At 51.1% G+C, this 27934-nt stretch overlaps 1 protein-coding gene across 1 annotated transcript; it reads left to right on the top strand.

Moving 5' to 3' along the window:
• Positions 1-338: 338 nt before the first annotated feature.
• Vwce (von Willebrand factor C and EGF domains) lies at positions 339-27934 on the top strand. Its single transcript, XM_059248431.1, has 20 exons — positions 339-448; positions 2596-2690; positions 2785-2874; positions 3570-3698; positions 5767-5883; positions 8562-8678; positions 9460-9588; positions 11253-11674; positions 11755-11848; positions 13342-13424; positions 14539-14626; positions 17019-17104; positions 18239-18356; positions 19210-19295; positions 20421-20517; positions 22135-22217; positions 23234-23324; positions 23403-23485; positions 23796-23859; positions 27330-27934. The coding sequence occupies exons 1-20, from the start codon at positions 339-341 to the stop codon at positions 27932-27934; spliced, it is 2787 nt and encodes a 928-aa protein (XP_059104414.1).

The following is a 27934-nucleotide window of genomic DNA, read 5'->3' as shown; positions in this document are numbered from 1 at the left end:
TGGAAGGCGACTCCCAAACCCAGGCAGGGGGTGTGGGCCGAGGGTGAAACCCCGCCCTCGGGGTCCCTGATCTTTGCTCCCGCCCCAGGCTCCACGCCTCCCGGAGAGGCACGGGCGGGCGGCGCTCCTTTTGTGTGTTTCTCTCCAAGGTGCAAGGACCCCCACCCCCTGCCTCTCCAGGCAGTCCTCCCCCAAACCTTAGCCCTCTTCTCGGCGTCCTGATCCTCCTGCCAGCTGGGGGGATTGGATCGCTCCTAGGAGGAGGGACAAGGTCGGCAACCCCTTCCCCGGTGCGGGGGACCTGAGCCCACTGGAGTCCAGGAGCGCTGCTGCCAGTCATGTGGGCTGGACTGTTGCTCCGTGTTGCCTGCATCGTGATCCTGTTGCTGGGGTCTTCCGCCCGAGGCTACACCGGGAGGAAGGCGCCCGGGCACTACTCGGCAGAGAGGTAAGAGCCCAGCGCCTCTCAGCGGCCCAGCCACCGAGCGCCACGGCGTGGAGCTGGCAGAGGGCAGCCGCAGGACCAGTATCCTCTGTGGTGTGGGGGCACCAGAGGGTCTGGACAAAGAGTAGTTTGTGCCAGTTGGGTGGCCCTGGCTGGGGACTGCTCTGGCTAGGGCATATGGAAGATGGGATCCCGGCTCCGTGTGAGTCTAAGTACTAAGTGAAGGCGCTGACCCGGTGGCTAGGGGACCCCAGCACATGCCGTCTGCTCTCCACTGTCTAGCTTTCTTCTTTGGCAGTGCGGGGCCTCCTCCACTTCTGCACCCATTGCCTTGGGATTGGAGGTTTTTCTCAGTGTCCCTTGCTCTGCGCACTCCGTGGACCTTGGAGCCACCGGTGGCTCAGGGTTATGCTTTGGTTTCTGCGCATGTGTGCACAGGCCGAGGAGGCGGGAGGCGTGTCTTTCCGAGCCCTGGAGTCCTCCCTAAGTGTGTCCCAGTCCTCCACCACAGTAGGGTGGTGAGGGAGTGGTGATCCTGTGTGCGTGATGCTCATAGCAAGGGAACACGGTGTCAGCGGATAGTCTGGCCCACAGCCACATCTTCCCAGGGGCGCACAGCAGGGGCAGCCCTAAAGGAAGGGCTTATAGCTCAACACGTGGGTTCCGCAGACCCCTTGCCAGTTCCTGCTGACTGAACCAGTCCAGCGCAGGCTCAGTCTACCGCCATCTGCCTCCCTGGCACCACCACACGTGAGAAGCGCCTTGGGGCTTTCTGGTGGGCGCTCAGCCCCTGCCTACCTGAGGGTGGAACTCCACCAGCTTCCCCTAGCACCCACCCTACCATTTACCACTTTGATGGCACCTCATGTCCCTTTCAGAGTCCCCTTTGGCTTAGCTGTTTAGCTCTTTTGAGGATCCCAGCTGCCGGACCCTCCTTGGCTGTTACATTCATCATGCCTATGTGTGTGACGTCATTGTCAGGCCCTGATTTGTCTTCTCTGGTTTTGACTTCTGAGAAGAAAAAGGACTTGGCCCCAGAGACAGTCCCCTCTACTGTCATGGTCCCCTAAGGGTACCACATTTGGCACAGATTATTACTATTATTATTATTATTATTATTATTATTATTATTATTATTTTATTTTTTTGGTTTTTCGAGGCAGGGTTTCTCTGTGTAGCTTTGAGCCTTTCCTGGAACTCACTTGGTAGTCCAGGCTGGCCTCGAACTCACAGAGATCTGCCTGGCTCTGCCTCCCAAGTGCTGGGATTAAAGGCGTGTGCCACCACCGCCCGGTTTGACACAGATTATTAACCCTATCTTGTCCTATATCCTTTGTGGCCGATACAGGGACAGACACAGAGAGGGTGCTCTGGCTGGTGGGGTGAGATTCCCTTCAGCTCTGACTGAGAATGTGGGAAAAGTCATCTGATGACTATTGCTTTGATTGGATTCATGAATCTTGCTCCAGCCCTTGCCTAAGGAGTTCTAGTCCCTGCAATGTCCCCTCTGCCTGGAATGCCCCCTCCTTCCTGCTTTTCATACCAGTTCTCTGGTCTTCTTTTGCTTGTAGCAGGGAAGCTGTCCTTCTTCGGACCCTCTCCTGGCCCTCTTCAAGGCTCCGTGAGCCCTCCTAAGGTCACTGTTATGCTCAGTTCCCATCACCTGGATCCTATCTGTCCTTTGAAAGTGAGGACAGTAGCACATTCCCGGCTTTACTGCCTGCTGTTTAGGACACTGGCTCCAGGTCACCTGATACTCCATAGGGTGTTCTTACTTGGGCAGACCCTTCTGGGCCTGGCCTTGAGTACCTTGTTGGCATCCTAGGGGATGCCACCCAGACCTTCTGCTTTCTTCCTTTTCTGGCCTCCCATTTATTGATCAGGTATTAGGTATTTTAGATGTTGAAGTGAACAGATAAGACGCTCTTGTCCTCAGGGAGTAAAGAGCACATAGACAATGAAGCTTTTATCTATTCTCTTACGCTTTTGTCTAGTCTCGCTCCCAGGAGGGATTGTGGATCATTTAGAAGTTTCCCATTGCTTTTCCCTGGGGGTCCTGAGAACCCTGTCAGCTAACTTACACAGTGGATGACTTGGGAGCTTCTGCTACTCTCTTCATGCAGATTGTGGAGAGTGCTCTTTTCTTGCAGACGTCGTCTGGGCCCCCATGTCTGCCTTTCCGGCTTTGGGAGTGGCTGCTGCCCTGGCTGGGCGCCTTCCATGGGCAGTGGGCACTGTACCCTACGTAAGTACCCATCCCTGTGACCCAAGCCTCCTCAGCACACACCAGTGCTGTGCATTGCCGGTGCCCAGTCCCTCACCTGCATTTTTCCCCTCAGCCCTCTGCTCCTTTGGTTGTGGGAGTGGCATCTGCATCGCCCCCAATGTCTGTTCCTGCCAGGATGGAGAGCAAGGGGCCACTTGCCCAGGTAACCAGGATGGACAATGGCTGATGGGGGACCACCAAACTCACACGAAGATTATGTGCCTGACATTGGGTACTTGAGATAGGTTCTAGCTTAGCACCTTCAAGACACCCGGTTAGGTAGGCATTTCCGTACCTCTTTGACTGATGAGACTGAGACAAAGAAGTATTGGCTTTTTCTGGGCTCCTTGATGCATTAGCTACATTTGTTGCAGCTGTAACAAAACAGCTAAGCAAAGCAGCTCAGAGGAGGAGAAGTTAATTTGGGCTTATAGTCCATCAGGGCAGAGAAGGCACGGCACCAGAAGAGCGAGGCAACTCACAGTCAGGACGCACCAAGAGTTGAATGCCATTGCTTGGCTCAATTACTCATTTGTATTCCACCGGGCTCCCAACCTGTGGAATGTTTGCCTTCCACAGTCAGAGTGGGTCTCCCCATCTCAACCCAGTCTAGAAACTCCTTCAGAGACATGCCCAGAGGTTTCCTCCCATTTGACTCAAGATCCTGGGAAGTTGACAATCAATATTAACCATCCACATGGCTAGTAAGCAGTAGACGTGGACGGGAAATCTGTTTGCCGTCCCTCTGCCAACACCCCCCCTGCAGCAGAATTCAGGAGGAGCCTTAGGACATCTGAGAGGCCAGACTGCCACCTGCGATGCGGCTTTGTTGACACGGCTCACTTCTGTGTGTTTTAGAAGTCCATGGATCCTGCGGGGAGTATGGCTGTGATCTCACCTGTAACCACGGTGGCTGCCAGGAGGTAGCCCGAGTGTGCCCTGTGGGCTTCTTGATGACTGAGACAGCCGTTGGTATCAGGTGTGCAGGTGAGAGGCCTGGGATGGGGAGGGGGAGGGTGGAATGGCATCTCCTTCCTAAGCCAGCTAGAGTCCAGCACCTGAAAGAGAGGGGCAGGAAAACATGCAACCCGAGGGTACTGTCTTCCTATTATTTCACATGTATTTATAGGCAGGAGCAGAGTTGGGATTGAGGTGACAGGTGACCAAATAGTGGCTGCTATCGGGGAGTTTCCAAATATGGAGCAGAGGGACAAGGATAAGGACAGCCCCAATGTAACAGGGGCAGTGACTAAGAAAGTCCAGAGGAACAGGGAGCCAGGATTGGAGTCAGCAGACATTGAAAACTGAGGGAACTAAAACTAAGTAACTATTTTGTCAAAGTATTATTTGTTTTCTTTTTTCAGTTGTGGGATGGTTTAAAATGTTTTTATTATTGTTTTATGTGTACAGGCGTTTTGCTTGCATGAATATACACCATGTGTGTGGAGTGCCCAAAGAGGACAGAAGAGGGCATCAGATCCCTCGGAACTGAGTCCCAGCTGGTTGTGAGCTTCCATGGGGGTGCTGGGAACTGAGCCCGGGTCCTCTGCAAGAACAAGTACTCTCAATAGCCAAGGCATCTTTCCAGCTCCTATTATTTATTTTCTTGATGTTAAGTCACTGTAGGCAGAGTGTATGACCTTTATCAGAGATGGTTGCTATGACCAATTTCTTGTCCATCTCTTCAGAGGCAAAAGCCTGGTTGGAGGTGTTTTGTGTTTGTTTGTATATGTGGTGTATGTACATGTGCAGGTACATGTGTCCACAGGCATGTGGAGGCCAGAATCAACATTAGGGGTCTCCCTCCATTGCCCTCTACCTTAGTTTTTGAGTCAGGGTCTCTCACTAAACCTAGAGCTCACTGATTTGTCTGGGCTGACCAGTGAGTCTCCACGCCCTGCATCCCCCAAAGCTGGGGTACAGGAGGCATGTGCTGTTTGTGCCCAGCTTTCATGTGGATTCTGGGGAACCTGAGCTCAGGGCCTCAGGTCTGCACAGCAGGCCCTTTACCTGCTCAGCCATCTGCCTTGTCCCTTTTTGGAATGTGTTTGTTTATCTTGAGAGAGGCTCAAACTATGTAGACCAGGCTGGCCTCAAACTCACAGAGATCCACCTGTCTCTGCCTCCCAATGCTGGGGTTTTAAGGTGTGCGCCACGACGCTGCCCTTTTTGAAGTTTTAACAGTAAACTTTACTGCTTTCCCACTGACTAGTAAAGTAAATGAGAACTCATTTGGAAGCATGTGAAAGTAAGTAGAAAGTTGAAAGTGCATGTTTCCTTGAGTCCCACTCAGAGTGTTCCCACCAAAATGAAGTGTTTTCTCTGTTCCTTTATCTGGGCGTGTACATGCTCTTGTGTGTAGATGTAATCGGGGCTGCAGTTACTAGAGTTTTTGTTAAACTGAATTTTAGCGTAGTATTCAAAATAACAGGTCTCATGATGGCATGTTCTCCCCCTCCCCCATTTATTTATGTATGTGTGTTATGACAGGCATGTGGAGGACAGTGGTGGCTGTTGGGGATTGGGGGGCTCAGTGCAGTTCCAGAGAGCCCAGTAGCTATTCCCAAGCCCTCAAACCCTTCCCCACTCAGAAAAGGCTCTCAATGCTCCTGACTCTCCTAACCCCACTCTCTTCCAGGACACACCTGCTGTGGCAGGTTATTCCTGAGCAGGGTGTATGTCACCCTCTGGGCCTTGGAGCCACGGTGTCCAAGGCAATCAGTAGCCCCTCCCTGAGTCTCCTGCTCACACCTGGTGCTCAGTGAACATCTAGTGGAATGACACTGTTCACTGGGTCCTGTCATTTTGGGGACCTGAAGGTCGCCCCATAAGGACCATCAAAATGGTTCTCCTTAGTCATGCTTTCCCACCATTTAACCTGGGTTAAGAGTAGGGGCCAGTCCCTCTGTCCTTTTATCTCCTCTTTCTGGGGCTCCCTTCATGGCCGTGGCACTTTGCTGATTGATGCTCCATCTTCCACACATGACCCCTCAAAAGTGGGGTCGCTTTTCCTGGAGTCACAGCCACAGCTACAGTAAGGATTTTCTTTTCTCAGACATTGACGAGTGTTTAAGCTCATCTTGTGAGGGCCACTGTGTGAACACAGAAGGTGGTTTCGTGTGCGAATGTGGGCCAGGCATGCAGTTGTCTGCTGATCGTCATAGCTGCCAAGGTGAGTGGGGCAGAGGTGTCGGGAGTGGTTTCTAGGCCCTGCCAGGTCCCGAAAGATACATTCTCTGTGCCATAGTCCTCTGAGAAGGATGCTGTGTAATTCCCGCTTTACTGGGGAAAAATGAAGGTTCACTCACATCCATTCTGTTTGTAAGAGATGGACTTAGGGTTTGAGTCCATCATGGTGGACTCTTTTGTTTTGTTTCTTTGAGACAGAATCCCCCTACATATCCCTGGCTGTCCTGGAACTCGCTTTGTAGACGATGCTGGCCTTGAACTCACAGAGATCCACCTGCCTTTGACCCCCAAGTGCTGGAATTATAGGCGTGTGCCCCTATGCCCATGCCCAGCATTCATGGTGGACTTGTTCTGAACCAAGATGCTCTAAAATCTTCTGCTTCTGTCGTAGGAAGGATGGGGATGAAGGAATGGTCCCAGGGAGAACAAGGGGCAGATGCCCCCAGGGCAGGAGGTACCAAGACGGAGAAGGGAGGGATGCAGGCTGTGAGTGGGAGGGACCTGAGATGGTCTCTGTCACTTTGTGTGTTTGTAGCTTCCTCCAGCCTTGGTGCTGGGCCCGGCTCTGGGGGTGTCTGTAGGTCTGTAGGACCCACACACCCTCCAGTCTGGTGGTTTGGAAAGAAAAAGACGGGGACAAGGTACTAGGGCCGCGGGGCCCAGTGAGAAGAGGTCTTCCTCTTGTTTTCCTCTTTGCAGACAGGGCGTTATTGTGCAGCCCAGCCTGACTTCCAGCTTGCCTTCTCCTCCCTAGCACTGGCATTATAAGATACTCCATCACACCTGGCAGGGTGCGATCTTTTACAATAGTCGTCCTTCCCAAGAGACTTTGATTTGCGCGGATATGTGAGGAAGATTCTCATCACAGTCACACAACAAGGCAGAGGAGACAAAACAAGTCCCTTGAGTCTGTGCTATTATTTTCTCTGCATGTGAAATTTCAACAAGTCCAAGAATCTTGAGCACTATGGTGTGAGTCTCAGGTCCTCTCTCCCCTCGCCCTCCTCTGCCCACCCTAGAGAGCCCTGCTTTCCTAGTCTGCTTGAGTTGCTGCTTAGACCACAGGAATCTGTTCTCAGCCCCTAGAGGGCCACCGTCTAAGGCCAAGGTACTGGCTAGCTTTGGGTGGATTTCTCTGGTGTGAAGAAGATGCTCTCGCTGTGTCCGCTCGAGATGTTGAGAGGGAGGGACACAGGGTGCTTTGATGACTCTTCTAAGGGCATTAATCCATCCTCATTAAGGCCCCACCCTGTGACATCATCCAACCCTAATTATCCCCCAAAGCCCTACCTCCAAAGCACTCGCACCTTGGGAAGTTAGCTTTCGGCATGAACTTTCAGTCTCGAGGCCCTGTCCGCATGCCTCTCTCAGCCACATGTCCTACATGTGCATCTACACAGGCTTATTCATGACCAAACTCTCCCGTGCTGGGTACCAGGCTAAGCACTTCCATCCATACAGTTAGGAAGCGGACACTGTTTATCTCCATCTCACTGAGAAGAACACTGAGGCTTCACACAATTAAACAATTTACCCACAATCACATTGGAGTTGGGGGGTCTCATCCCAGCTGCTTTTCCAATTTCTTTTCCCTGAGCAGCTGATTGCTCTTAAGACTCTTCCCACATCAGGTGAGCAGACCAGATAGATCTGTTTTTGTTGTTGTTGTTGTTTTTAACTGCTGCTTGGTTCTCTGTGGTGCAAGTGTCCCATAGCTTATGAGTTCTTCTGCTGACAAACAGGGAGGTTATCTCTAGTTTAATTTTCTTTTCCTTTTTCCCCAGCTTCAAACAGCTTGGGTGAGTTTCTATGTGGGAGGCTCTGTAGAGGAAAGTTTTTAAGTCCACAGAAGACTTCTTTTCTGTGCAGACAAGAGGGAAAGACATTCGGGGTAGACAGACTATGAGTCCAAGGGGAGGGCCATAAGAATGGGATGTGTTAGCTGGGCGGTGGTGGTGCACGCCTTTAATCCCAGCACTCGAGGGAGGCAGAGCCAGGCAGATCTCTGTGAGTTCGAGGCCAGCCTGGTCTACAGAACAAGATCCAGGACAGGCACCAAAACTACACAGAGAAACCCTGTCTCAAACAAACAAACAAGAATGGAATGTGTTTAGAAGATGTGGGAAAATAAACAAGGTGGTGGCTGGGACTGCCCGCCCATAGCTGTGTTTGTTTTATTTGTTTATTTTTCTTACATTGGAGTGTGCATGTGGGGGGCAGAGAACAACTTCTGGGAGTTCTTTCATGGTGTGTGGGTCCCAGGGATCTAACTAATCAGGTTTGGAGGGAGGTACCTTTGTCTGCTGAGCCGTTTCACTGGCCCCATAGATATGTCTAACGGTCTCATGAATGCTGCTTACTGTGGGTGAGGGCCCTGAGAGGTTTGGAGCCGAGAGTGGCCCATTGCAGATGACCTTGGGGGAGGACCTCCTAGACGCTATTATGGGATGATGGTTCAGGAAGAACAGAGGCAGAGGACTCAGGGAGGCTGCATCTGTTCTCCAGCCTAGAGACCAGGTGGCTTGGGCTGGGATGAGATGGTGAGGGCAGAGAAGTTTGGAAAGATGGCCCCCATGGCCCTGAGTGGAGTGAGAGAAGGGGATGGGAGGAGTTTAAGCCCTCTTGAGAGATGGGTGCCAGCTTTGTCTTCTCCCCTTGCAGACACCGATGAGTGCCTGGGAACTCCCTGCCAGCAGAGATGTAAGAACAGCATTGGCAGTTATAAATGCTCCTGCCGCGCCGGCTTCCACCTCCACGGCAACCGGCACTCCTGTGTAGGTGAGATCTGCAGCCTGCGGGTGATACACCTAGGCTGTTAATCAGGAAGATGGACAGGTCAGTCTGGAATCTGGGAAGACCAACATTTGGACCTTCCGGTCCTGTGGATCCTCTGCTCAGAGTACTCCCATCCCATGCTTGACGTCGCTCTGCATGAAAGACCCCAAGCTGGGCTTTCCCTGGCTATGTCTTCTTTCATTCTGCTGTATTCTCATGGCTACTCTCCCAGATACACGTAAGGACTCCTCTCTGCTCACCCATTTTCTAGGCTGCCTTTGCTCCTAGGGTAAACAAAGTACTTCATGTTTTGATTCCTTTAGTTTAGAAGGAGACTCCTGTTTTCTCAGCCTATTAGAAATTTCCAGAAAGGGATTACCATGTTTGGTTCATGGGTCAAAAGTGGGGTCCCACGAGCTTGGAAAAGACCTTGTACTAGAGGTATTTGTCTTGAGCCTGCTTTGAGCAGGCTCGTGAGTTTTAAGACACTGTTTACAAAAGAATGCCAGACTGCAGAAGGTATGGGTCTGAGATCTGCACCAGGGTTGAGCACTTATTTGTCCCGAGGAATAGATACACACACAGCCACTGGATACATGAAGTTTCCAAGGCTACTGCTGATAAATACCAGCCCCATTCCCAGCATTCTGAGTCACATCTTGCCCCCCTGGAGCGGGGATGGACTCTATAAGAATTCGAGGTGAACTCTGCCAGTCTACTGAGTTTGGGGATGGGGGGAGAAAGGGCTCCATGGCCAAGGTGAGGCAGTGAGGCTCTTCCACAGATGTGAACGAGTGTCGGCGACCGCAGGAGAGGCGAGTCTGTCACCACGCCTGCCACAACACTGTGGGCAGCTTCCTGTGCACCTGCAGACCCGGCTTCAGGCTTCGAGCTGACCGTGTGTCCTGTGAAGGTGAGCACCAGGCCCCGACCCTGCCCTCTAGACCTTAGTCCTGCCTTCTCGGCACAAGACCCTAACCCACAGATCTTGTCCCTGCTCCCCTGGCTCCAGGCCACATGTTAGATCTTGGTTTGCCCGTGTGGTACCAGGCCTCACCCCTAACCACAGGCCCCACCTCTGTGCCGGACCCCTTCTTTAATTTCCCCCCTTTTGTCCAGTCCTTTCGTCACTTCCAATATCCCCACTTCCTTTCTTCCTTTCTTTTTCCATTTTCCATTTTTTTAAAAATTTTTTTGGTTTTTTCGAGACAGGGTTTCTCTGTAGCTTTGCGCCTTTCCTGGAACTCACTTGGTAGCTCAGGCTGGCCTCGAACTCACAGAGATCCACCTGGCTCTGCCTCCCGAGTGCTGGGATTAAAGGCGTGCGCCACCACCGCCCGGCTCCATTTTACATTTTTAAAATTTATTTACAAAAAGTTTTTATGCATATGAATGTTTTGCCTGCTTATGTGTGTGTGCCTGGTGCCTGTGGAGGTCAGAAGAGGGTGTCAGATCCCCTAACACTGGAGTTACAGCACCGTATAGGTACTGGGAACTGAACCCGAGTCCTCTGCAAGGGCAACCAGTGCCCTTAACCAGTGAGCCATCTCTCTATCCTGTTTTTTTTTTTTTTTTAAATAAAAAGGTTGTTTATTTTATTTTATGTGGATTATGAGTGTTTTACCTGACTGTATGTATGTGTACCATGAGCTCTGGGAGGGTCAGAAGGGGGTGTCTGAGCTCCTGGGACTGGGGTTATGGATGGTTGTGAGCCACCATGTGGCTGCAGGAACTGAGCCTGGTCCTCCGCAAGAGAAGGCAGTGCTCTTAACCCCTGAGAAGTCTCTCCAGCGCCAAGACTTCTTTATGCAGTCCTTTCCTCTCTTCACTGCTCCCAGACATTGCACACAAACGGTAAAAGGAAAGAACAGCACCGAACCAAAACAAACCAATAATGATGAAGGAAGGTGTGACACAGGCCCTTAGGGATTCTCCATCCCCCTGGCAAGGGGATGCTCATTCGTAGGGAAAATTCCCTTTGAGCTTCCAAGTACATATGTGAGTGAGGGCAGGATCCTCCTCCCACAGTTTGGGGGCAGTCTGTTGTGACGCTGGAGAGAACCTGCCCTGACCCCTCATCCTGAGCCCGAGCCCCTGCAGGGAAGCCAGAGCTAGGTGGGAAGCAGGGCACACAGACCCCAGCCCCTAGCAGCTGGGGAGACTTGTTCCCAGGATGGACCCTGGAGGTCTAGTCTCAGGAAACTTGTGTTCCCTTTGTAGCTATTAAGAAAGGGAGTGAGCCCAGCCTGGGCTACCAAGTGAGTTCCAGGAAAAGGCGCAAAGCTACACAGAGAAACCCAGTCTCGAAAAACCAAAAAAAAAAAAAAAAAAAAAAAAAGAAAGGGAGTGAGCGCAGGCGAATCTCGGTGCTGTTGGACCCCTTGTCGCTGGCTTGGGATCTTTTCTTGCCCATTTGTGTTTTCCCTGCCTTCTTCCCTGTGACTGTCACCGTGGCCTCAGCAGTTCACAGCCGGTTACATTATGTTGATGAGGAAACTGCTGGGCCAATCTAGGACCCCAGAACCCCACTTCCTGCCCCTGCTGCCTCCCTCAGGAGACCCTGTGCTTCCATTTCAGCTTTCCCGAAGGCCGTTCTGGCCCCATCTGCCATCCTGCAGCCCCGGCAGCACCCTGCTAAGATGTCCCTGCTCCTTCCCGAGGCAGGCCGGCCTGCCTTGTCCCCAGGACACAGCCCTCCCTCAGGGGCCCCAGGATACCCCACTGGAGTCAGAACAACCCATCAGCCATCTACCACCCTGGCCCTACCCACATTCTTTCCCACACAGTTGCTATCCACCCCAGGGCCAAGTTCCTCCCTCTTGGGGACCCTCGGACCCCCCTCACTCCTCCAGGGGGAGGCAGTAGGGACCCCTTCCTCACCCAGGGGCCCCGAAGGCGCAAGGCTGGGAACAGGGCTCTCCTCCTGCCGGCACCAGGGAGCCACATATGAATCAGGGAGCCGCTGGAACCAGCCTGGCTGTTCTCAGTGCTTGTGCCGGGTAGGTGTGAAGTCCCCCGGGCTGCCCTGGTGGAGTGTCTGGGGTCTGACCGTGACTGCAACTCCAGCTTGTGTGTCCAGGATGGAGAGGTGACCTGTGGAAAAGTGAGGTGTAACACCACCTGTTCCCATCCGATCCCCCCGAGAGATGGGGGATGCTGCCCCTCTTGCACGGGTAAGAGCTGATGGGGAGGGACCCAGCCCGGCTCTTTCTCTCCCTAGCCTCTTGAAGCCCAAGGGCTATTTATTATCCAGCTTTCCCCACAATCGGATCTTGGAGTCACCCGGGAGGCCGATTCTGATGGGAGGTTCAGGGGTGGGTCTGAGAACAGACAAACTGCTGATCTGGAATCTCACTTTGAGAACCGCGTGTCTATGCTGAAGTACTCTTCAAGGAGAACCATTCATCAGGCCACCCTTCTTGGCCTGCCTGCCCTCCCTCCCTCCCTCCCTCCCTCCCTCCCTCTTTCCCTCCCTCCCTCCCTCCTTCCTTCCCTTCCTCCTTTGTTCATTCCTTCCTTCCTTCCATGAGTCCACATCCATTCTGTTGTCCCTTCCCCTGCCCCACCTGCCCTTGGATTGCTGGAGGATAGTCATTTCGCCTTCTTCCCAGGCCCAGGCTGGGGCTGGGGCTTAGTGCTCGCCTAGTATGTGTAAGGTAGGTCCTGATTCAATCTGCATCACCATAAAAACAACTTTTTCCCCAGAGTTTGGCAAAGAAGTGCCTGTATTGGTTCTTATAGGGCCCTGATGGAAAGAGCTGAGTTCTCTTTATAACCAAGATTGTGGATCCTTTCAGGTCTCTTGCTGGGGACATAGTGATATTTACATTTTGTTTGTCAGTTTGTTTTTGTTTTTTGAGACAGGGTTTCTCTGTGTAGCTTTAGCTGTCCTGGAACTCATTCTGTAGACCAGGCTGGCCTCGAATTCAGAGATCCACCTGCCTCTGCCTCCCAAGTGCTGGGATTAGAGGTGTGCACCACCACTGCCTGGAGATATTTCCATTTTATGGTGAAAATAGCTGAGTTGCAGAGAGGCAAGGTGGCATAGCAAGACCGCTTGGGTAAACGGAGCTAGAATTCCCCGTTTGGAACCTAAGCTGTCCTGTGTGATGGGAATGAAGTGATGCTTTCTCAAGACGCGCTTGAATGAATACTCTCAGGGCCGCTTGATCTTGCATGTGTCTCCCGTATTGTTTCCCAGAGGCTCTAGGACCACTCAGTTCAAGGAACCTATGTCTGCCACTGCTGGGGCATCCAGGGTGGTGAGAGGGGGTTCCAGAAATATTACTGAAAGGATGACAATTGGCACTGGTGGCGGCGTGGAAAGGTCACGGTCACGACAGAACCCAGTATCAGTATTCAGAGCTTTATTAGGAGGAAAAGGGGGAACGGGGGACCAGGCCTGGTGAGAGAGAAAGATGGTGGGGTGGGGGAAGAGGGGAGCAGAGCAGGGAGCGGAGAGCAGAGAAAGAGCGTGGGGTCTGCAGCCGGCTTTTTAAGGCACATACGTAGTCGACAGTGTACACTGATGATGTAAGATGCAAGACCCCGAACTGTGCATGTGCAGGAGTGAGGGCAGGATCCTAACAATTACCTGGAAAAGTAGAGACCTCGGTTTCCTCTTCTTTGAGGAGGCTGATGTCCCCACCTCGTTTGTCTTCCTAAGGCTGCTTTTACAGTGGTGCCATCCGAGAAGAAGGGGAAGTGTTTTCACCTCCTGAGGAGAACTGCACTGTGTGTGTCTGTCTGGTGAGCAACCTGAGATCCCCACTGGCTGTTTTCTTAACCTTCAGGTGTTGTCAAGGAGGGGTACATACTGGATGTTGAAGGGAGCTTGCTTCAGGGCTTTGGGTCTAAACAGCTTGAGAGGGTCACAGAAGCATCCAAGCTCTGGCCAACGGACTTGGGAGGCTGTGTATGCTGTGCATGAGAGAGCCAGGGCAGAGCAGGGTCCACCTGTTTGGGAAGGGGAGGGATGGAACTGTCTCAGGAACTTCACCAGGGAAGTTTTCTCCAGGCAAAATATTTATTACCACAACAAAGGTGTCCATGTGGGGGAGAGCAGCCTCACTGAGCTCCCTGGCCTTCTTAAGAGTATTTCTGCTTCTGGCAAGTTCACTCCTCAAAGAGTAATCATAAGCATTTACTGTGCCAGATGCTGCCTGTATGCATTTGTATACACCCACTGTATGTCAGGCACAGGCTTGGTGCCCTTCCTCTGTTCCCTAACCAGAGGCTCCCAGCAAGTGCAGGGTGGGCGATACTGTCCCTGATCTACAGATTCAAAGATGGAGGCTGGGAGCTGGTGGAGCTGAGGTTTGAACTGAGGTCTGTTACAGGCTTTGTCTACCAATCCTTGCTGCCACCCTCTGTCCGTCTTTAAACATGGCCGGCCACAATGGTGCATAGGGTGGTGTATGATCAGGGACACACAGAATGCCAGTAGCATTCATCTAGCTCTTCCTGTGTGCTAAGCATGCAGAGACTAGGAACTTGTGTGCATTCTCCCATTTTTATGTAGTGAGACCCATGGTAGAAGCTCCTGGAGATGTGATATCCTTTGCCTAAAATCTTGTTCGTGGAAAGTGTTTTTAACCACAGAGCCATCTCTCCAGCTCCTAACTTGAAATATCTATCTATCTATCTATCTATCTATCTATCTATCTATCTATCAATCATCTTTTATAAAAAAAGAAAAGTCTCAGGTAGCCCTTAATGGCCTGAAACTTGCAATGTAGACCAGGCTAGCCTCAAACTCATGGAGATCTGCCTGCTTCTGCCTCCCAGGTGCTGGGATTAAAGGTGTGGTTGACAGAGAACCTGGCCCTACCCTTGTTCCCACTACTATCCTTTGCTTCCTCAGGCTGGAAATGTGTCTTGTATCTCCCCGGAGTGTCCCCCTGGTCCCTGCAAGACTCCCCCACAGTCAGATTGCTGTACTTGTGTCCCAGGTAGGTGACTCTTGGGAATTTCTTCTTGTTCGGGGTGTGGGGGAGCAAGTGCCTTTGGAGTGTGTATTGGGCCAGGAAAGGGCACTCCTGCTTTAAAAGGGCAGGTCAAATGATATAACTCAATAACTCTTTTTGGTTTTTCGAGACAGGGTTTCTCTGTGTAGCTTTGTGCCTTTCCTGGAACTTACTCTGTAGCCCAGGCTGGCCTCGAACTCACAGAGATCCGACTGGCTCTGCCTCCTGAGTGCTGGGATTAAAGGCGTGCACCACCACCGCCCGGCTCAATAACTCATTTTTAATGACTGTCTCCTATGTGCACCTTGGCCAGACTAGGCTCATAGCTTGGCCTTCCCCTGTCCGTCCCTTTAGGACACATCTTGAGTATAGGCAGAAGGGGCTATGAGCCCATTCTTGGCAGGGATCTGCCCCTGAGTATGGAGGAATCTCTTTTAACCCACTGTGACATAAGAACATGGTTTCCTATGACCTAGAAAACCCAGGCCTTTCAGGTAACCAAGGCAAGCAGGCCCTGTGCGGATAAGGCTGCTGCAGGGAGAAGCACCCAGATCAGTCCTCACTCGTAGCCCTTACCCCCATTGCACGGTTGCTCACTAACTGAGCCTGCCATCTTGTGGGCTGAGACATCCCCCTCTCCTGAGAATGGATACCTCTCTTTGTCTAGCAGAACTTAGTCTCTCTTGGACCACACTGCACAGGGGCTGCTTGTTTGCCTGTGACGTTCGTAAGTCCCCTAAAAAACCTCTCACTTGAAGGACAACTTGTCTTAACACCCCCCCTAAAGGCCAGCCTGTCTTAACATATCCCCCCAGCTCCCATATACTTTATCTACTTCCTTCTCTGTTTCCAAGTTCAGTCTAACAATGACCTCATCAGCGAGAGGGGATGTTCCCCACCAGCATGTGTCCCGAGCTATTTGGGGCACCTGCCATCTTTTGGTCTGTTGAGTCCTTGAGCTGGTACAATGAGAGGATACCGCTCACTGCTCCCTTTTAATGAAAAAGCAGATTCAGAGAGGTCAAGTCACTGTCTAGAGACACACAGCAGTTAGTGATGGGACTGAACTTCAACTGAAATCGTCCTGATTTCAGAGCTGGCATTCTTTTAAAACGTCATCTTGGGCCAGTGGGATGGCTTAACTGGTAAAGGTGCCTGATGACCCAGGTTTGGTCCCTGGAACCCGCCTGGTAGGAGGGAGCGGACCTCTGCAAGTTGACCTTTCATCTCTACATCATGCCCTTCCCCCAGTTAATAAATGTAATTAAAAATTTAAATTTCTTTTTTTCACAGTACTAGAGATTGAGCCTGGGGAGCTGTGCAAGCTAGGCGAGTGCTTTCTCACCGAGCTGCATCCCCAGCCCGTTTTCTACTTCTTATTTTGAGAGAGGACCTCATTAGGTTCCCTGGATGGCCCAAGACTCCCTCTAGAACCCAGAGGGTTCCTCTGCTTGCCTCAGCCTCCCATGCGGCTGGGGATACAGGCTGTGCCATCAGGCCTGGCATACAGTTTTTTTCTAATTTAAGACATTTTGTTGTTGTTATTATTTTTGTCTTGTTTTCATTTATTTTGAGACAGGGTCTCACTATGTATCCTTGGCTGTCCTGGAACTAACTATATAGACCAGGCTGGTCTCAAACTCATAGAGCTCTGCCTGCCTCTGCTTCCCAAGTGCCGGGACTAAAGGCATGAGACACCATGTCTGACTTTGTTTTTTTGTTTTTTGTTTTTGTTGTTTTTTGGTTTTTTTTTTTTTTTCGAGACAGGGTTTCTCTGTATAGTGCCTGTCCTGGATCTGGCTCTGTAAATCAGGCTGGCCTCTAACTCACAGAGATCCACCTGGCTCTGCTTCCCGAGTGCTGGGATTAAAGGTGTGCGCCACCGCCGCCCAACTGGTTTTTTTTTTTTTTTGAAGTTCTTTTTGTACAGTTAGTGTGAAAGCTGTGAGGTGGGAACTATCAGTTCCATTGTGCAGTGAAGGGCAGTAGCTTCAAGAGAGTCATATTTTTTGCTCCAAGTCAGCTCTGCAATGTAGAGCTGGCACTTGAACCCCCAGGCAACCTGAATGAATATACACTTTGCCAGGCTTTGGGGCTGGTGTTACCCTGGGGAGGATCTTCAGATGTTCTTTGTCCATCTTCTGGCACAGCTCCTCCTGAGTTTCTTACTGTGTCGCTGTTTGGGCTCCCGCTGCCTCTGGGGTAATGACCTCATTTTGTAGGTTTTTAGGTGGTAACTTGTGTGAGGGTCTGGGATTTGGAGGCTGAGAAGTACTCTGAGTTCTGGCAAGGGGCAGCTGCCCTGCTCCTCCCTGCCCATCCGTCCACTCTTCTAGCTGCTCAATCCAGAAAGCCCTTCTGCCCTTGCCTCCTGCAGGGAGATGCTATTTCCATGGCCGATGGTACACGGACGGGGCTGTGTTCAGTGGAGGTGGTGATGACTGTACTACCTGTGTCTGCCAGGTAGGCTGGGAGGTTCCTGCACCTGTTGCCCTGGGGGAAGACGGGAAGGAAGTTGGGTGGGCAGCATAGGAATTTACCCAAGATGCTTTGCCATGGAGACGATAACCTGCCATGCATCGAAAGGGAGAGACTGAGGCAGCAGTCCCTGTAGGAATCTTCCATGCCTTACAACAGTCTCTATGAAGTCAGTCTTCTTCAGTCCTGTATTGGTAGAGCACTTGCTATGATCTGGGGACACACACCCTCAGCCCAGAAGAGCGCCAGCCTCCTCTGACTGGCAGCCTATAGCCTAGGTGGGCATGCCAAGCCTGTAGCTTGGCACAGGATCCTCAAACCTTCTTGGGAAGAGAGAGGGACAGTGGAGACCTGAGGGGTGACTAGGACTGGTCAGGTGAGGTGCTGAGGGTGCTGTACCTTCTGGTTGGAGCAGAAGCAGGTGGGCTTTCAGGATGTGTCTTCCGGCTGGAAGCAGGCTGGGCGATGTGGTCTTTATACGGCAGTTTATCAGCTGGTGAGTGCCCTCAGGAGAAATGGGCCAGGGAAGTAGTAGAGGGCAGAGAGGATTCTGGGAAGACCTCTTCCACCCATCCCATGGGCAGCTCTGCACCGTGGATGCTGCTGCAGAGATGCCAGAGGAGGGAGCTGGGCTCTCACAGCTGTGCATTGGACATGGCCGTGCATAGGAGGCCAAGCACCCTGTCTGTCTCAGGAGGATGGCTGTGTCGGATGGGTGGGAAAGGCTCCCTCCCGGACAGCAGAAACTGGACTGGCTGAGCCGCTAAAGCTTGGAGTGGGGGGGGGTGGCATGATGAGGTTGACATTTGGAAGAGTTTCCTAGCTATGGAGCTGAGTAGATTAGAGGGGTGAGAGTAGAGGGCAGTAGGAGGGAGTCTCGATGGAACTAGGGTGAAGAGGGAGGATGAGAGATGGTAGAGACTCACCTAGGGCAGGGGGAACACCGCAGGACCTTCCTTTAGCTCCCTAAAGGACTCACCCTTCTCTGCTCCTGCTTCCCTGGACATTCACTTTTACTGGAGGGTCTGGAGGATGGCTGCTCACCAGCCTTCTCTTTAGCCCTAAGTGGCCCAGGCTGGGAGTAGCCCTCACTGCTGTGTGCTCTTGTCTGTCTTCCAGAACGGGGAGGTAGAGTGCTCCTTTACACCGTGTCCAGAACTGGAGTGCCCTCGGGAGGAGTGGTGGCTGGGCCCAGGACAGTGCTGCTTTACCTGTTGGGAGCCTACACCCACCACAGGTGAGGTCTGGCTGCCTGGCCCCCAACACAGGGCTCAAGTGCACAGGGGGGAGGCTGGGCTTCCCTCACTTGGACTGATGGTGTGTGTGTGTGTTAGTGGTATGAACATGTGTCTTTTATAAAGCGTTGTGTGTGGGCTGTGGCTATGGAAGTGTGTATGTTTGTGTGTGAGTATGCTAATGAGTGTACCTGTAAGTATGTATAGTTGGATATGCCTTTTAAGTGTTGGTGTGTGAATGGCATCTGTGTATGAATATATCTGAGTTTTATATGATATACCTGTGAATGCTCATCTGTGTGTGTTTGTACCAGTTCCCTACGATGTGTGTGTAATTTGATGCATATGTTTTTGTGCCAGTGAATGTCTGTGTTTGATTGTGTAAGTGTGTGTGACCCTGTTGTCTCTGAGGGTGTCTGTTTGTGAGTGTGCCAGTATGTATGATGTATGCGTGTATGCATTTGCATATATGCAAATATACATTTATATTTTGTGTATATCTGTGAGTTGTGTTTTGTCAGTATAAGTTTGTGGTTCCCTAAGTGTGTGCCTGAGTATAGGCCATCTTTTTGGGAATGTATGTGTTTGTCTGTCTGATACGTTTATATAAAAGTTTGCATATCTATTAAGCAAACATTTGTGTATATGGTTTGTGTGGTGTGTATGTCTGTGAGCATGGGATTTCATCTTTAGAAGGGTGATACTGCAGTTCTGGGGAGCATTCCTGCCTGCTGTGTTTTGTCTTTTGTCTGTTTGTTTTTGGGGTGTTGTGGGTCCACTGAGTATGTCTTATGACTGAGCCTCATCGCTGGCTCTCTGCCAAGTGTCTTTTTCCTTTGGTACTTCTCCTGCCAGGCTGCTCTCTAGATGACAACGGGGTTGAGTTTCCAATTGGACAGATCTGGTCGCCTGGTGATCCCTGTGAGTTATGCATCTGCCAGGTGAATGACAACCTGCTCGCCTTCAGCTGCTTTACCTGGCTGTCCCTCTGCCTCCCCGACAGAGGCAGGGCCACTGCCAGCCTGGCCTTAGACTCCCTCCTAGGCAGGTTGGAACCCATTTGTTCTGCTTTCAGTGGATGGTTGAGAGCAGTAGAGCTTGGCGGCTGCTTTAGATGCTGTGGGTGACCCTGCTTGGGCAGGGAGCTGCTGCTGTGAGGGTCTGCCTCAGGGGCCTCAGAGAGGATGGCTGGGGTACCATTTCTGTGTCAGGATGTTTTATCTTGACCTGCACCCTGTCATAGCTAAGTAAGAGTGTGCATTTGAAAGTCAAACATGGCTGTTTATTGAGAAACTGCACAAGGCTTCCCTTTCCATTCTGAGTGCTTTGGGTTCCTGGGGGCTTTATTCCTCTAAATAAAGCAGGGTGGGGGTGGGGTATCATTAGGGAGCCCTGTCAGTCCTGCAATGTCTCCAGGCCCCACATCTTAATTTCCAGATGACTGTTTAGGATGCTTCATAACATGCCAGCTTGAGCGTGTTTGCTGGAGTGAGAAGGAAGAGTAAAAGCCACTTTCTGCTGAGGCTCTCCTTCGTGACTGCTCCTGGCACTCATTTTACAAGAGAGTAAAATAAGAGGCCATAAATGTTCAAATTCTTAAGAGGAGAGGGGAGAAAGAGAGAAAGGGAAGAATCCTCGTATGGCATTTTGGTCTTCTGAAATAGGCATTTCCGGTGGAATAGTTTTCTATAAAAATAGGATTTTATTGTTCTCTATAGGTTTGGGGTGAGCCAGGGTTCCAGGGAAATGCTGAGAAGAATGTGGAGGGGGTGATGGTATGGTGTCAGCTGCTGCTGAGGGATAGGATAGGAAGCAGAGGGGACAGAATCCCAGCTCTGACTCCCCTCTCTTGAGATAAGCAAAACCTTCCTGAAGATTCGATCACCTGTGCTAAGCAGCTGGTCCTCATTGGCATGGGGGAAGGGTGGGGAGGACCCACCATTCCCCAGCCTCATCCTGGCGTCCTTGAGGGCAAGCCACGGACAGTGGGTGGCATTGTCTTTCCTTTGGTGTGGGGAAGCAGGCCCTGCTGTCTCAAGTCTTGGTGAAGTTCCTTCTTCCTTCAGGCAAATGGCTCTGTTAGCTGCCACAGGACAGACTGTGTGGACTCTTGCCCTCACCCCATCCGGATTCCTGGACAGTGCTGTCCTGACTGTTCAGCAGGTAACCCTGGCGAGGCCCTACCTCACCCTCTACAGCAATTCTCAGGGCTCCTGGAGGCCCTGCTGGCCTTGCCTCAGGCCCCTCCTCACTGAGCTCCATGGGAACCTCAGCTCCCTCCCTCTCCCAGCACCCTGCGCGGCACCCACAGCTCAGAGAAGTGAAGTGGCTTGTCTAAGGCCAGGCCTCCATGCTGGACTCACATATGCAAATCCCCAGCTTACAGTCCTCGTGTGCTGGCATAGGAACCAGACCTGGAAAACTGGGCCAGTGAGAGAAAACACAAATAAGGCTAGATTTTTTTTTCACAGAAATTTTGACCTTTTCCATTATTTCAAAATTAAATTTGTCATAGAAAAGCCGTAAAGCAAGACTACATTTAAAAAGGCCCATGTACCACTGTCGGCCCTGTGGTTATGTATTTCTAGTCCCTGTTTGTGATGTGCGCACCTTTTGATAGATCTCCCCCTAAGAGCTGGGCTTGCTGGCACATGCCTGGAGCCCCAGTACTTGGGAGAGAGGCAGGAGGATCAAGTCTGGGCCGGATAGCAAGATTCAGTCTCAAACAGTAAGATAAAATAAGCCATGTTCTGTTGGAGGGTATAGTTCAGTGGGAAAGGGCTTGCTTAGAGTACGGGAGACTCTGGGCTCCATCCCTGCACTCCAAGTACAGACAAACAGACAACAACAAAACTGATGAAATAAAAATGAGAATATCGGGGTTGGGGATTTAGCTCAGTGGTAGAGCGCTTGCCTAGCAAGCGCAAGGCCCTGGGTTCGGTCCTCAGCTCTGGAAAAAAAAAAAAAAAAAAAGAGAATATTTTCTTACTGTTTCACCTGCTTTTATTATATATATATATATATATATATATATATATGCAATTATATATATTGTATTTATATATTAAATAGATGTACTTGTATTTATATAATCTATTATATTGTAATAATATATAATTGTATATTACACATAAATATATATAATTAAACACACACACACACACACACACACACATATATATATTACACTTTTTTCCTTTTGAGTCAGGTCTCACTATGTAACCTAACTTGACCTAGAATTTGCTTTTTAGCCCAGGCTGCTCTGGAATTCCATGTTCCTGCCTTAGCTCCTGACTATTGGAATTCACAGGCCTGTGCTACCATGTGCTTTAGTACTTACCAGTATGTGAACAATTTCATCCAAGTGGCCTCATGCACTTGGAGTCTTTGGAGACATCAGGAATGGGGGATATGGGGGGACTGGTTTGGAGAGGTGGGATTTTTGTCAGTTGACTCTGGAGAGGGACAGAAACCTTGTGTGTCTCCATCACCACCTTGAGTCTCATGAGTCATCTGCCTGTCCCACCCCAAGTTCCTCAGTGACACCCCACCCCCGTTATAAAGACATTGAAGCAAGATTCTGTAATGTCCTCCTTACTTAATCCAGACATAGAAAGCAGCCAGGACCCATTCCAAGGATGCTTATTGCTTGCCTAACCTCTGGGGAGGTGCTGGGCCTGACCCTTGCTATTCAGATAAACTTCCAACCTTTGCCCTGGCCAGGCACCTGGCCACTCTTCACCCTTCTGGCTGCTGCTCACCACGTGCTCTGTTTGGCAGGCTGCACCTACACAGGTAGAATCTTCTACAACAACGAGACCTTCCCATCAGTGCTGGACCCCTGTCTGAGCTGCATCTGTCTGGTATGCACCACCCAATCGGACCCCAACCCCCAGCATCAGCTCCTGAACCCCAGAGAAGGCTCACTGTTGGTCCTGGTGAAAGCCGTCTTCCCACAGCCTGTCTAGCATGATTCTTTAGCTAGGGTCAGGGAATCATTTAAAAACTCTGGCTGGTCCAGTATTCCTGCTTTCTGGGTTGCCAAACTCAGTGAATCTCATCATTTCTGCATGAGAGAACCAGACTTCAGAGACCAAGTCATTTGCTCATGATTTCATGACTAGTCAAAAAGGGCCAGGCACTGAACCTTAGTATACACACTCCTGGATCACACTTAGACCCCAGGGCCAGGCAGCCCACTGCTCGATCTAGAAAACCTGTTAGGTTAGTGCACGCTCAATTTTCATGTTTGGAGAATGAAGGACAAAAGTCCCCTAGCTTATCATGCTGATAAGTTAATGCTTGGCTAGAGCTGCTGTGTACCGTGGCGGTGTGTCTGTTGGGTGTCAGTGAGCCTCAGCCCTGGTTATGTGTGAAAAGGGACAAGGTCAACGCATGGATTGGGAAACGCAGGGTAAATGTCTCTGTGGCCTCTGAGGAACCCGCTGCCCACTGTCCCTGTACATTCTCAGCCATAAGCTTTGGGAAATGTTGCTTCTTGGTCCTTTCTCTGAGTCTCTTTGTTTTTGTTACAATGCTACAGATGGAACCCAGGGCAGGCACTTTACCACTGAGCCACACCCCAGCTCTCCCTCGTTTTTTTTTTTTTTTTTTTTTTTTTTTTTTTTGCTGCTGAGCTTTCCTGGATAATTCTGCATTTTTCAGTGGGTCACTATTGTCAGGTGACCTCATGGATGAAGTCAGGCCTTGTTCTTGAGACGTTAGGAAGGACCCTAGTTGAGAAAATGTCACCCCTCAACCCCCATCCTACCATGGATGGCCAATGTGGCTGCCTAGATGGGTCTGGGAGCCCTGGGCTTTCCCTAGCATCATATTAGCTGTCCCCAGTGAGGGGCCATGTGTGTCCTGTGTTCTACAGCTGGGCTCGGTGGCCTGTTCACCTGTGGACTGTCCCATCACCTGTACCTACCCCTTCCACCCGGATGGAGAGTGCTGCCCTGTGTGCCATGGTGAGTGGGAAAAGCCACCCATACCCAAGTCTCCCAGGTGACCTGGATCTCATCATCCTGTCTTCTCTGACTCTGCAGACTGTAACTTTGAAGGGAGAAAGGTAGTGAATGGTCAGGTGTTCACCTTGGATGATGAGCCCTGTACCCGGTGCATCTGCCAGGTGAGCTGGCCTGAGGGCCTGGGGCTGCCAGCCAGGCTTCCATGCCACACACGGGGCCCCGAGCTAATCTGCCCATCCTGCTGTTCACTTTCACCTTTGCCTCTGGACACCCATCCCTCTTTGGAAGTCCAGATGAAGGTGTCTTGCCATGGTTGGCATTACCTGTCATCCAGACCAGGGTGCAGGCTTTTTGACCTCTACCCAACACTTTTCTGTGTGTCCCACTACTGGTACAAGAGGCCCTGGAGAGCTCTGCTCCAGGCGAACAGGGTACTCTGGGCTTCCTCAAGGTGTCTTTCTGCTTCTTCAGCTGGGAGAGGTGAGCTGCGAAAAGGTCCCTTGCCAGCCGGTCTGTACTGATCCCTCCTGCCCAGGTAAGCAGGCCCTGAGCCTAAGCTTTCCCCACCATCTTCCACTGCAAAACTTCTCAGAGACATAGGCCTTAGAAAGGGCTGTCCTAGCCGGGCGGTGGTGGCGGCGCACGCCTTTAATCCCAGCACTCGGGAGGCAGAGCCAGGCGGATCTCTGTGAGTTTGAGGCCAGCCTGGGCTACCAAGTGAGTTCCAGGAGAGGCGCAAAGCTACACAGAGGAACCCTGTCTACAAACAAACAAACAAACAAACAAACAAACAAAAGAAAGGGCTGCCCAGGTGACCCGGGCTCAGACAGCTTGGTTTGCTCAAGGTCACACAGTTATGGCAGACTGCTGCTTCTGGGCTACTTACTACGAAATACCAAATGCCACAATGTGTTGCATTGCCTGCCCCCCCCCCCCTTTTTTTTGGCCTGTGTGTGGTGCTATGGGTCAAGTTCAGAGTCCTCTGCAGGCAAGGCTAGTGCTGTGCCTCAAGCCTTCCCCAGCCTCTCCCCTTTTTTGAGACAGGAGTTTTACGTTGCCCAGGCTGGCCTTAAGTTCCTGGATTTAAGGAACCTCCTGCTTCAGCCTTGTGAGTGCTGAGACTACAGTCATGGCCGCCAGACTCGGCTAGTCCACGTGGCTCTTGATTGCACAGTTACAAACAGGACACAGTGCTCTATTGTACAGCTCTGAAGTCTTGACGTGGCCCGCAGCTGGCTGCTTAAGAAAGATCCCCTTATCCGTGAGACTTCAAATGATATCTGAAGCTGTGGATGGAATTAAACCCTACATGAGAGCACTGTAAACAGGGAGGTCCCTAAGTGACTGACCGACTGACTGAGGGGTAGCCCAGACAGTGTGGACACACTGGACAGAGAGGTCCCTAAGTGACTGACTGACTGACTGACTGACGGGTAGCCCAGACAGTGTGGACACACTGAACAAAGCATAAGTCACAACCTGGGCAAGATAGGTGGGATGCTGTAGATCATCATGCTACTCATAAGACACACGATTGCTTCTGAAAATTTCTATGTACTATTTAAGAACAGCAATTGATCACGATAACTGAAGTGTCAGAGAAGAACACTTTGGATAAGGGGAACTGTTGTATTCTCTTGAGCTGGTTTTCCTACCTCCTACCTTCCCAGCTCATTGAGTTCCCTCCCTCTCTCCCTCCCTCTCTCCCTCCCTCCCTTCTTTCGTGTATACCTACTTCTCTGGGCCTCCTTTCTTCCCTCTCTCCAGGTCTCTTCCTTCCTTCCATACACCTGTAATGTACCTCCTGTGGAAAATACTGGGTCAACATTTTTATTCAAATCTTGTGGGTTGTGTCAGGACCGTGTGGTTGACAATGGGGGCAACTGAGTCAGGAGTAGATCGGGGTCTCCCACAACACATTTCTATATCCTGGTCCTGAAGAAGCTTCGAGAAAGCACAATGATGCAGATGGTTCCCATAGTCGCCAAAATTGTTGAGAATTTTAGTTTTTCCAGTTTACTCTATGCAGAGATGTGTCTTCTTTACGTACTTTCAACTTCCAGAATGATGGTGTACTTCTTTCCCCACTGTCTTGTGGATGACATTGCTTCCTGGGAAATGTCTGTTTCATATCTTTGACCTCCCAAAGGCATGCCAGGATGTGGTCTGCTCCAGGGAGGTTTAGGACTGGGAATAGTGCCGGGGACCACTGGGGACTTGGATCATGCTTCCTTTTACCCACCACATGCTCTTCTACAGTGGCTAGGTATCATGCCCTCAGCTTTCCAGAAACTCTGTCGCCAGCACGCCAGTCAGCTACAGAGCATCACCTGTAACATCCATTGAGCAATCAACAGGAATGCCAGGCCCAAGGGCATTCTCTGTTATCTCTGTTTTTCCAGATGGAGTCGTAGAGCCCGGGGGAAGAAAGTTTCTAATTGGTGGTACTGGACTCTCTCTTCCCTTATCCCTTGCTCTCTGGCACACCATGTATTCCAGAGTGAGGAAACTAGGACCCAAAGAGGAGACACGCTGAGCCAGTTTCTTTTCCCAGAACACACCGTCAGTTCTGCTCACCACACCCCATTCCTGTCCCATAGCTCTGTAAAGGGAACGCCACCATTTCATTGAAAGAGAATGGGACTTAGAAATGACAGAAGAGGCTGGTGGGATAGCTCAGCAAGTAAAGGCACTTGCCTAAAGCCTGGTGACCCAAGTTGGTCCCCATAACACACGTGGTAGAAGGAGAAAACTGACTTTTTCAAGTTGTCTTCTGAATTCCACATGTGTGCTGTGGCATACACACACACACACACACACACACACACACACACACACACACACACACACACACACACACAGAGAGTAATAAAAATAATAATTTCCTTAAGACAAAAATCACATTCCACCCAGTTCACACATTTAAATCATAGGACTCCATTGTTTTTAGCTCCGTGCGGTCGCCCTCTAGAGGACTTTCAGAGTACACCAGTGGGCACAGCAGCACCCACCTCCCCTTGGTTGAACCTTTCTGAAGGCTCATTCCTCCTTTGCTTGTCACTGGTTATTTCATTTTTCCTTCCTTTCCTCTGTGGCCCACAGCCCTGCAGTGTGAGAGGTGGTAGGCTGAGACTGTTATTCATTTACTCTTTCACTCGGTGATGGGGGTTGAGTCCAGTCCACTGCATTTGTGTAGTGTGCATGAAGCCCTGGCTCAGTCTCCAGCACCACATAAACCAGGTGGAGAGGCGCATGCCTATCATCCTAAGGCAGGGGGATCGATGATAGTTCAAATATGCTGGGCTAGGTGGCACAAACCTTTAGTTCCAGAAGGCAGGCGGATCTCTGTGAGTTCAAGGTCAGCCAGGTCTATACACTAAGTTCCAGGACATAGAGAGATTCTGTCTCAAAAAAAAAAATGCATATTTTTGGATAGCTGTAGCTTCATAGTAACACTGAGTGGAACATAGAGCATTCCTGTATCCTCTGGCTCCACAGATCCATCTTCCCCACTGGTAACACCCCACAGCAGAGTGATATACATCTGCTATCAGTGGTGTACCCAACTTGGCCTATCAGGACACCCACAGTCCACAGCTAGCATGAGTGTTTAGGCTAAGACATCCTCTGTCGTCTTGCATTTGGCCCCCAGTCTGTTGGGATGCCCATTTTACAAGTGGGAAAACAGAGGCCCAGCATTAGACTCTCTCTTTGCTTATCCTTTGATCTCTGGCACTCCTCCATGTGGGACACTAAGACCCAAGGAGGAGACAAGCTGAGTCATGTGCTCTCCAAAAGTTACTTAGAGGGCCGCTTTAGTGAACTGCCCTCTTCCATTCATGGTTTCTCTTCAGCCTTCCATCCATGGAGGTCAGGGGCAGCCCACTATGGTCCTCACCAGGTGTCCTGAGTCCCCTGTGAGGATGGAGTAGGGTGTCTATCCCCAGAATGGCTCATGTCAGCTAGAATGAACCCTTGTGACCCTGTTTCTCCATCTCTGTCTAGATTCCCTCCTTCCTCCAAAAGAAAGGCAGCAACCCTCCCCTCATGGAGACCTTGGCAAAGATGCTCGGAGCCTCCGTGGAGACACTGGAGTCCCTGCCAACTGTAGCTCCTGCCCAGGGCCCCCGTCAGCATCACCTGCAAGGCCCACATTCCAGCTCCTGCAACTGCTTTTGAGAGCAAACCTGTCTGATGTGCAGACTGTGTTCCCAGGCCCACCAGTGGCCCACACCTCCTCCTCACCCCCGCTGGAGTCAGAGGGTACATTTCTAGGGGGACCTGGAGCCTCCCAGCCTCCTGAGTCCTCGGCAGGGTCTTCGGTCTCTCCTGGATCCTCTACTCTACCTCCAGCCTTTCCAGGGACTCCTTGGTCACCTGTCACTCCAGAGAGCTCTTCCTCAACCTTTGGGGCAGCATTCCGGTGGCCTCTGTCTGCCACCCACTTGACTGAGGCAGAAGTACCTTCCACGACCGGTCCTGACCTCTCAGAGACCCTCAGCACATCCTTGAAGTCTCAAAGACTATCTCCAGCTCTCCTGGACACCCCCAACCCTGGTCCCCAACAGCCCACAACAGACATCTCAAAGAAGGAAGAGTCTCCCGTCTGA

Source organism: Peromyscus eremicus, chromosome 1, assembly GCF_949786415.1.
Source record: "Peromyscus eremicus chromosome 1, PerEre_H2_v1, whole genome shotgun sequence".
In the NCBI taxonomy this organism is placed as follows: Eukaryota; Metazoa; Chordata; class Mammalia; order Rodentia; family Cricetidae; genus Peromyscus; species Peromyscus eremicus.
The sequence above is the reverse complement of the archived record's forward strand: the minus strand, read 5'-3'. Positions and strand labels throughout refer to the sequence as shown.

What these genes read in the sequence shown, in the direction of transcription:
- Vwce (XM_059248431.1), top strand. Translation starts at nt 339, where the DNA reads ATGTGGGCTGGACTGTTGCTCCGTGTTGCCTGCATCGTGATCCTGTTG. An exon ending in GTGCTGCCCTGTGTGCCATG is followed by an intron (nt 23,325 to 23,402) that starts GTGAGTGGGAAA and finishes CTGACTCTGCAG; the next exon opens with ACTGTAACTTTGAAGGGAGA. An exon ending in TACTGATCCCTCCTGCCCAG is followed by an intron (nt 23,860 to 27,329) that starts GTAAGCAGGCCC and finishes ATCTCTGTCTAG; the next exon opens with ATTCCCTCCTTCCTCCAAAA.